This window comes from Theobroma cacao, chromosome 3 (assembly GCF_000208745.1).
Source record: "Theobroma cacao cultivar B97-61/B2 chromosome 3, Criollo_cocoa_genome_V2, whole genome shotgun sequence".
NCBI classification, from domain to species: Eukaryota; Viridiplantae; Streptophyta; class Magnoliopsida; order Malvales; family Malvaceae; genus Theobroma; species Theobroma cacao.
This window is the reverse complement of record NC_030852.1, coordinates 1,954,006-1,963,222: the sequence shown is the minus strand read 5'-3', so window position 1 is coordinate 1,963,222 and position 9,217 is coordinate 1,954,006. Positions and strand designations below refer to the sequence as shown.

The 9,217-nt window shown below is 36.0% G+C and overlaps 2 protein-coding genes across 2 annotated transcripts in view; both read right to left on the bottom strand.

Annotated features, from left to right (window-relative positions):
• LOC18604083 (protein PLANT CADMIUM RESISTANCE 4) overlaps positions 1 to 3,966 on the bottom strand; it is a 17,291-nt gene extending 13,325 nt beyond the window's left edge. Inside the window, exons 1-5 of the mRNA XM_018116984.1 lie at positions 3,955 to 3,966; positions 1,891 to 2,451; positions 1,773 to 1,848; positions 1,607 to 1,678; positions 1,246 to 1,458 (exon numbers count right to left, since the gene is read on the bottom strand). Coding sequence (XP_017972473.1) covers positions 1,246 to 1,458; positions 1,607 to 1,678; positions 1,773 to 1,848; positions 1,891 to 2,451; positions 3,955 to 3,966 — 934 coding nt within the window. The remainder of the gene's footprint in view (positions 1 to 1,245; positions 1,459 to 1,606; positions 1,679 to 1,772; positions 1,849 to 1,890; positions 2,452 to 3,954) is intronic.
• LOC18604082 (protein PLANT CADMIUM RESISTANCE 6) lies at positions 4,379 to 6,907 on the bottom strand. The gene is made up of 4 exons (XM_007036413.2): positions 5,887 to 6,907; positions 5,232 to 5,303; positions 4,744 to 4,956; positions 4,379 to 4,638 (listed from the first exon to the last, which is right to left on the bottom strand). Exons 1-4 carry the CDS (start codon positions 6,623 to 6,625, stop codon positions 4,553 to 4,555), a joined length of 1,110 nt encoding a protein of 369 aa, XP_007036475.2. The 5' UTR covers positions 6,626 to 6,907; the 3' UTR covers positions 4,379 to 4,552.

The following is a 9,217-nucleotide window of genomic DNA, read 5'->3' as shown; positions in this document are numbered from 1 at the left end:
CCCCCCCCCCCCCCCCCTCCAATTCACCAAGTAAAGAGTCTTTGACTCTTTTATTGACCACATGGGCAGCTACCCATGTTGGTCCTCTAATATATTTATTTTATTTTTTTTTTACTCTATGTTCATTTTATTTTTCTCATTAATTTTCATTACATATCCTTTAACTTTTATATGTTAAATTCGATCCTTTTAATACGTCTAAAAATTTTAATTTTTATCTAGCTTCCTTCCTCAATGTGTGTACCACCGAAATATAAAAATTGCACCTCAACGCGGTATTACTACAATATTTAAATATTTACTTATCCGCGTTGGTTCGACTTAACGAAACACGCGTATTTCACTTTTATCGCTTATTTCTACAAAAATCTATTTGTATTTCTTCTCCCCCACTTAGATCGACCATATAATCCTTCTTCATGACTGCTTTTGACATCCGGCTAAATATTAATATTTTAATATTATTTTATTAGTAAAATATTATTTTATTCTAAAATTTTTATCTTGTCTCCTTGGTACCCAAAATACCTTATTATGCCTCACTTGACTTCCGAATTGCCTTTTATCTCGCAAATTCTCCTCCGATAAAATTATTATTATTTTATTGTTATTTTCTCGCGTGCGGATCATTTTATCCTAAACTACTCCTTTCGTTTTTTATCACTTTTAAACATTTTAATTGACCTCAATTTGCATCCGATCAACTTTATTTATCACCATATCAAAGTATGGGGTATTTCATTGATGGTGCCTTGTTTGGTGACTAATATGTCTAAATGAATTCTACCTTCTATACTTTGTTTTGGTGTTGTGCTTTTGCCTTCGGTTTCAAGGTGCTTGATGAATGTTTCTTTCAACCCTCTGCCCTGTTTCTTATGTTCCGAGGGTGTTTTTGCTGCTGGGTGCTATTGGAGTCTGAATGTTATGTTTGGCTGTTTGTTTGTTTCAAGCTCTTCTAGTCTTGTCCATTCCTCCTGTTCTGTCATTGTTCAAGTCTAATTCTCTGGCATTGTCTAAGTTTCATAGTGCTGTTAAAAGCTTCACAAGCCTATATTGTTTCTGTTGCTGCGTAGTTTCAAGCTTCGTACGCCTGTTCTTGAAGCCTATATTGTTGCTGGTTTGATCCTAAACTCAAATACTAGCCAATTAAAAGCTCAACTATCCTCTTTTAATCATATCTAGTTATACAACTCAAAATTTACCTAACTAATAACGCTAGTTTGATGGTTTGTGTTTGCTTCTTACCTATGGATGGATCCCACCCTCTCTGTTGAAGCTCTCGATATTCTTGACAAAGAGCACACCAATCACAAAAACAGTGAGTAACCCAGTCCGGTGCTGGAGACTCAACTAGCCCAAGCTTGTTTCTAAGTTTGGTGCGGTATGCGCACGACAGTATGCAGGGAACCCCGATGAAGAATGCAATCAAACCGTAAAGCAATCCACTGGTTCCACAAGCTGTCACACAATTTTCAGACATTGATGACTTTAATATATAGCTGACTTGGAGTGGATGAATTTGAATTTTAGTTCTTCACTTTGGAAGAAGATTTTAATTTATAGACGTAATTTTGCAAATTAACTATGAGAAAAGATTATAGCTTACAGGTATGGCCTTCGTCCACAATCTCTGCAACCTGGCCGAATGTCACGCATGGGAAGCAAACTGTTATGAGAGCTGCAAGGCAGAATGGATATATAGAACAATCGCATCCATCAGGCGTAAAATCTGCTGCGGCGTGCAAAGAGGATTTAGTGATTTAATCACGTACCATTCATTGGGTCATCCATGCAATCAAACAGGCCAGTCTTCCAGCCATCAACCGGCACTGGAAACCCTGACGCAGCGCCGATTTGACTCGCAATACCATGAATTTATGGTGGCATAACCACATATTGTGGAGGAACTTCGTAAGTAACATCATGAACGGTTTGTGAATGTGATACATAGCTCGAAGCAGCAAAAGGCGGCGCTATATAATTTTGAGGATAACTTGGCGGAGGTTGCTGATATATTGCTTGCGGTACTCCTTGTTGTTGTTGGTAGATCACACCTACATCCTGATTCGGCTGTATTGGGATTGTTTGTTGCCGGCTTAGTGGTGGGTATTCCAGGGGATGCTCGTTAGGTCCAGTGTTTTGTGCGGTTTGGGGCGAAAACTGCGCGGGCATGGGTGGAGCTGCTGGCTGAACCAGCCCATACGTCCGCTGGTTAGGTTGTGGTTGGTAGTGTTGCTGTTGTAGCTGCTGCTGAGGTAATGTTTCATTCGCTCGTGTACTTTGTTGAGTTTGGTAGATTGTTGCCGATGCTTGATTTTGAGTTGGTTCATGCAGCGATGCAATTGCTTGGCATTGTGGCTCAGGTTCTGCTTGGACTTGATGATGAGGTTCGGAAACAGAAGGGCCTGTTTTAATTTGCCCCGTTGTTGGCTCGTCACTGTTCTTCCATCTCTGATGGATACAAAAGGAAATCAAAGGCCAAAATTCTATTAAATTAAAGTAGGTATTAACAGCTTGCTTAAGTATCATGAAACAAATTAAGTTGAGTAGAGATGCTAGATTTAAATAACAATAGAGAAGACAGGGATGTCTAGTGATTCTATGATATATATATATATATATATTTGTTTTAGATTTACTAGATTCGTCCTAACAATAAAAGTGGACAAAGCCCAAAGATAGTGTGGAAAAGCCCATTAGAAAATTATTTAAAGTTCAATGTGGACAGAACAACGACTAGATGTCCAGAGCAAGCAAGTACCAGGACGAGCTATGAAAAGAGACGAAGTACTTTAAAATTTTTATTTTCTACATCAATTAGTATTGGGAGCTCGTATAGTGTTGAACTCATTACTATCAAAAAGGCATTTGTGATTTTTGTTAAGTCAAAATTGTTATCACAGTAACAACAATTAACTATAAAGTTATGAAAATTTTCAAACAAAAAGTCACATCATTTTGGGATTATAAGAGAATAATACTTTTCTCTCAGCCAAAGAGTATTGATATTTATGATCATATAACAGTTCATCTGAAGTAATAGAAAGATTCAATATCAAATTGAATCCATATAAGATAAAACTCTTACTATTGGTAACCTATCTCAAGTTAACTTCCATTAGTAACTTCCATAAAAAAAAATGGCACCTTCAAGTAATTCTTTTCAATAGCACAAAGGCTTTAATCTACTTCATCAATTAAATAACACCAAAGAATTGAAAACTACATAAAAAATTTCAATTAAATTTAGACCAAAAATTTTCAGGCTTTTAAAATGAAAATTGAAGGAGGGATAGGGATATAGAATCAGCTGCTTACCAGGATAGACTTTTATGGAAACCTTCCTGTCAAGATTACTTCATATTTCCTTGGTGATTTATTTCAATGCAATAAAACTTTATCAAGGCTGCTTTCCTGTGTTGGTGATGATGGCGATTGCTTCCTGTTTCAACCCAATTCTCTGTCTTATATATTCTTGATGCATGGATATATACTCCATCCTGCTAGGGCAATACCTCTTAATTTTACTTTAGTTTTTTTTTATTTTTTTTGCTGGCTCGTTTGATTTGAGTGAGCTAGGCTGGATTAATTTTGTTTGCTTTTGCGCTTCTTGTATGTATCGATTGCCATTTATGTAATTCTCCTTTCTGCTGTTCTTAATTTGTCTCATCCAGAAAATAAACTAAGACATAATATGTTTTTGTCATGAAGTTCCCTCAATACATATCAAAATGCCGGCAACGAAGGTAGATTTGGGGAATGTATATAATAAGCTGATGAAATATTATTTTAAGGGGGAAAGAAAATTTTATTCACATTGAAAAATATTTTTCATCAATTTTATTTTGTTTTTATATTTGGAGAAGAGAGATTCGATTTTTTTTTTTAAATAAAATCATACACAAATAAATGAACTCAATACTCGAATGTAATTTTATTTTATTTTTTAGCTACCTTAGCTTCCATGTAAGTAAATAATTTCTTACATGGCAGCGAAAATGAGTCCTCAATTTTTCGTAATTATAGCGAAATGGAAAAATAAATTAAATTCATAACGACATCACCTTTCTTTTCTAACCGTATAGAATGTCTTAACCAACCAGATCTTATCTCATTGGCGAAGAGAGATTTTAGAATTTTGAAGAGATTTCAAATTTAAGTAGCACAATGTGTGGATTTGGTTTGCATTTATGTTAAATTTATTTAAATATCTTATTTGTTAGTTTTTTCATTGATTTCTTATGCATATACGTGGAGAATTGTTTCATTATGGTTAATTGTAAATTTTACTTGTTTATATATGTAATATTATTTAAAACATACACAAATCTCATAAATTCTGAAATTAATATGTGCAAATCAAAATTTTATAGGGATTCATTAACACAAAATTTTATTGAGAAAGCAAGTACAACGGGACATAATTGTTGAGATTTTGTTTTTCTCGATAGAAATTAAATTGAGAGCATTTGACTCGAAAATATAGGCAATCCAAACACAAAACACTTGAACAAACAAATCAAAACCATTGGGGAAAATCAATTGCTCATCATCAAGCCATCATTCTTTGGTTCATTGGTGCCATCATTGCCGGCGCCGGCTGCATGTTCTGGTTCCTTGCCAGGTTTCCTTGCCATCCTACAAAAACAAATGCCCCCAAACATGTTTAATAACTCATTTAACATCGTTTCTCCAATGCAATTTTTCTTCTGTACATGGTAATGTTGATCATGTGTTGTTTACCTATAGAAGGATCCCAGCCTCTATGTTGAAGCTCCCTGTACTCTTGGCAAAGAGCACACCATTCACAAAGGAAGTGAGTAACCCAGTCCGGGCCTGGAGCCTCCGGGAGCCCGAACTTGTTTCTTAGTTTGGTCCGGTAGGTGCATGACAATAGGCATGGCATTCCAATTAAGAAGGCGATCGCACCATAGAGCAGTCCACTGGTTCCACAAGCTGTTCCAACACCATGCATGAAAATTAAATTTCCTACCCTTTTTAAAACACTATATATATATTGACATCTCAAAACGATATGTACTCCTTTTTTGAACACTTAATATTCTCACTTGTATTTTATCATATCAATTTTTCATAATTCTTTTATTTTATTTATTATTAAAAACCATTGAACATTTGGATGTTATAAAAAAACTTCAAAATTCTAAAAAAGAATCAGAAATATATTAATGGATGCATGGGAAAGAATGCTAAAAGACTTCTTTACTTACTTGTGTGGCCATCATCCACAATTTCAGCGATCTGGCCGAATGTCAAGCATGGGAAAAAGGCTGTCACTAGAGCTGAAAGCAGTAACAATAAATAAAAATTAGTCGGATCCTCAGTGATGCATCTATACAAATTATTTTTTTAATAAAAAAATTATTTATATATATATATACCATATATTTTTATTTTTATAATTTTTTTATTTTATTTGATTTTAATATAATTTTATCAACTTGAACGGTATTTGCCGTTATATTGTTATCTCTAGATTTATTTTTCTTACTTGACAATTGACATGACAAATATTCATTAGATAATTAAAAGATTCGATTTATAAAGATCAATTTATTTATAAATATAATGTTTAAAGTTGAATTAATAACTTTTACTGCTTCAAATGAGACAAATAATCTCATTGTGACTCGGTAGCCAACTCTTGGCTCATTCAGTAAATTCCTTTCTTTATAACTTCCATAAGTAAAAAAAAAAAATGTGTGAGACAAATATACTACAGTATCAATTGTTTGTGGCCTGTTAATATGAAAACAAAAGCACAGTGCAAGGAGTCAACGACCCCACGACGTGTGTAGTTTTTCTTTGTCTGTGTATGCACCCATGTACAGAACATAGTGAAACGTGAAAAAGGAGGAGCTTTACCATTCATTGGATCATCCATGAAATGGAAAAGGCCACTTCTCCAACCGTCTCCAGCAACTGGGATTCCTGCTACAGCAGCAGGTTGACCACCGGGGTTATGTGGTGATGCAAGGGGCATACCCGTACCCTGTTGAGGCAGGTAAGCAGGTTGAGGAAATGCTTGTGGTGAAGCGTTAGGAGCGTAGACGGTCTGAGGTTGCATCACCGCTGGGCTTACATTTGAGTACATCTGATTGGTTGGCTGGCTCTTGGGCGGGTACTGCACTGGCTGTGGTGGATATGCTGCAGGCTGGTTCGGGTTCGGCCTATTTTGATACATTGGATTGTTTTGCAAGTTTTGGGGTGGGTATTGTGCCGGCTGGGGTGGAGGATAGGCTTGGTTAGGCTGCGGTGGAGGGTATTGTGTCGGCTGCTGCTGTGGGGGATATTGTGTTGGCTGCTGCTGAGCTGGTGCTGGCTGCTGCGGTGGGGGGTATTGCACTGGCTGCTGCTGAGCCGGTGGTGGCTGCTGCTGTGGCTGGAACTGATGTTCCTGGGTCTGAGGATCATTTCCAACTGTGCCCATCTGCTGAGCCTGGTACTGCTGCCCCTGTTGATTGTTCTGATAAGTTGCCGCTAAATATTGATCAGGAATCGGTGCAGCTTCCTGGTTCGGCTCATATTCCTGAGGCTGTAGCTCGTATTCCGTTTGAATCTGTTGAGACTCGTACGCAGAATGGTCTGCATCAGGGTTTCCCATACCTTCTCACCACTCTTCTTTCAACCCAAAACTAGGTAGCACAAGAAGGTAGTTCACAACTCGTTACAACAAAGCTAGCTTCTTTATAAGGAGAAAAAAAAGGAGTCAACTCTGCATAAGCTAAAATAGAAACATTCAAAGGATGATGAAGCAAAACATGAAGGATATTTCCTAGAAAATGAAATGATAGAAAATTGTGTAGTATAAATTTATCAACTTGTCAGAATATACAATCATGAAGAGAGAAGGGGGAGTGGGCTGTGAAGAATTATTTGACTTGGGGAGAGAGTTGATTTCGGTGAGCACCATTTTTTCTCAAACTATACAAAGTCCATGGCGACGTGAGAGATGGGATTGGAGTGGAATGATTGGCGGATTTACTTTGACTATACGTTGGGTGAAAGACGTAGACTTGTGATCCCCAAGCAAAATCGCAGGCAATGGGAAGCCATGCTCGTGTTGTCGGCCTTAACGCGTCGACATAGTGGCTAATGGAATTTTGGTACCGGTATAAGCCGATGACCCGAGAAGAAGAGATACATATCGACACATATAGTGCAGAAAAGATATGATTTTACGGCCTCCTAACTTTGGTGAAAGTGGACAAATTAATTTGGAGTATATAGAAAGACCAAGCCAATTAGAAACTTGATCATCGATAAATGTTTCACTTTAAAAATGTAAAATAATTGCAGAGGCGGAGTTAGAACATTTTAAAAAAAAATCAAACAGAAAGAGACATTAAACAATCAAATATAACTTTATATATAATTCAATTATCACTCATCTAAATAATTAAATAAAATTTACAAGATATTGGACATACAAAAAAATACATATTGACAGCATCATGGTGTCATATATATATTGTTGCTTGCTTAAAATAATATTAATCTTGCTTATGCAAAATGTGATATGCCCAAATTAAATGCAACATACAAGCAATGATTACATGCAAGTGGACACGATCGCAACAAGTAATAAAGTGATAAGTTAAAGTGTCGATCCTCAAGGAGTTGATCTAAAAATTGTGCTAATTACAAAAATTAACACAATCTAATTTTATCAAAGAAACAAATTTTTGAACTATGACTAAATAAAAAATGTAATCTAATTAACTAAATCTACTCTAAGTAATGCAAGTGGTAAAGTGAAATAGAATCAATGGTCTAATACTCTAGGATTATGGTGTCCTCTATTACTTCATTTGGAATTGGGCTTGGTTAGCTACTTAATCTCAATGAAATTTTGATATTAGTCAAGGATCTTGAGTTGTGTGTAATCCTCCGTCGAGGTATTACACACTTGCTTAATTTATTTGCATCCTTATATGTTTATAGGAGACAAATAATTTAAACTCTTTAAGTTTAAGACTTCCAAATTAACTAAGTGTGGTGATTAGTTGTATTTCTACCCTAACTACACATCAAAGCACTAAGATTCATTTTTAAGTGTTTTGAACACACTTTACTCAAGCCTAGGTCTAATTTAGATTAACTTTTTCAAGTATCATCCAAATACTTTACCACATTTAATCGGTGATCAATCAATTAAATGGTAAATAGATTCCAACTTGAGTAAACATCAAGATTTGCATTAAGACTAAGCAACCAACCAAACAAGATCCAAACTAAATAATAAAGTTAACCATAATCCTAGATGAATGTGTTTAGCTCAACATTTCACAAAGAAGAGTACACAATACAGCAAACAAGAACATTGCTTTACAAAATGAGATAGAGAGAGAAAGATTCAAATCTAGAGAAAGAGAGAGAGATTTTCTGTTGCAGCTTTACAAGCTTCAGCCCTCGAATCTTCTCCTCTTTCCCATTTTTGCTTTAGCCTCCTCTTGCTCGAAATGTCTCCCCCGAATCTCCTCGTTTTCTATGCAAAAATTCCCCTTTTATACTCCCCTCTCATTCAGCCTTGACCTAGGATCTCAAGCCCAGAATATTCCTCTTTTCTGACGTATTCTGGTTGCAGCGAGCTAAGAGCTGACTTAGTTGTGTTCTTCATTTTTGCTGCAGCGAGATTGGATTCTCACTGCAACGAAAATCCTTCTGCCCCATTATGCCCTGTTCTTGCTGCAGCGAGAAACTCTCTGCCAGGTGGTTCTTGGATCTTCAATTTTTGACTTTCTACTTCCATGATCTCCTCCGTCAAGCTCCCTAGTGCAGAGTTGTTGTGTCCTCACCTTTAGCTTCTCTTTCGGCTCCAAGATTCCTTCAACATTAAAAATTAACATTAGTGAGAGGTTGGTTTGAGGGATTTTAAAAAGAAATGAAGCTCAAATGGTCTAAATGACACTAAGCACCCTAAAAGTTAACATCTACTAAAAAGCATGAAAATATGCTAAGGACTAAGTAGGAAACTAAAAGAAAAAGTAGAATTTATGCTCCGCAAAACTGTATGATAACTCTATGTAATAGAGTTATCATATATATATATATATATATAACTGAATGGAAGCATGAAAGGAGTCTCTCTCACTCTTTGCGCATAAGAGTGGAAGAGAAAATAATTTTTCAAATTCCAATGAATTGTCTCTTTGCCTTGTGTATTCTAACTCTTCTTTTATTTTCTATTTACCTC

Excerpts from the sequence above, each read along its gene's own strand:
- LOC18604082 (XM_007036413.2), bottom strand. The coding sequence starts at position 6,625 with ATGGGAAACCCTGATGCAGACCATTCTGCGTACGAGTCTCAACAGATT. Across the intron at positions 5,304-5,886 it reads CATGGATGATCCAATGAATG|CTCTAGTGACAGCCTTTTTC; the intron begins GTAAAGCTCCTC and ends TACTGCTTTCAG. Across the intron at positions 4,639-4,743 it reads AGGCTGGGATCCTTCTATAG|GATGGCAAGGAAACCTGGCA; the intron begins GTAAACAACACA and ends TTGTTTTTGTAG.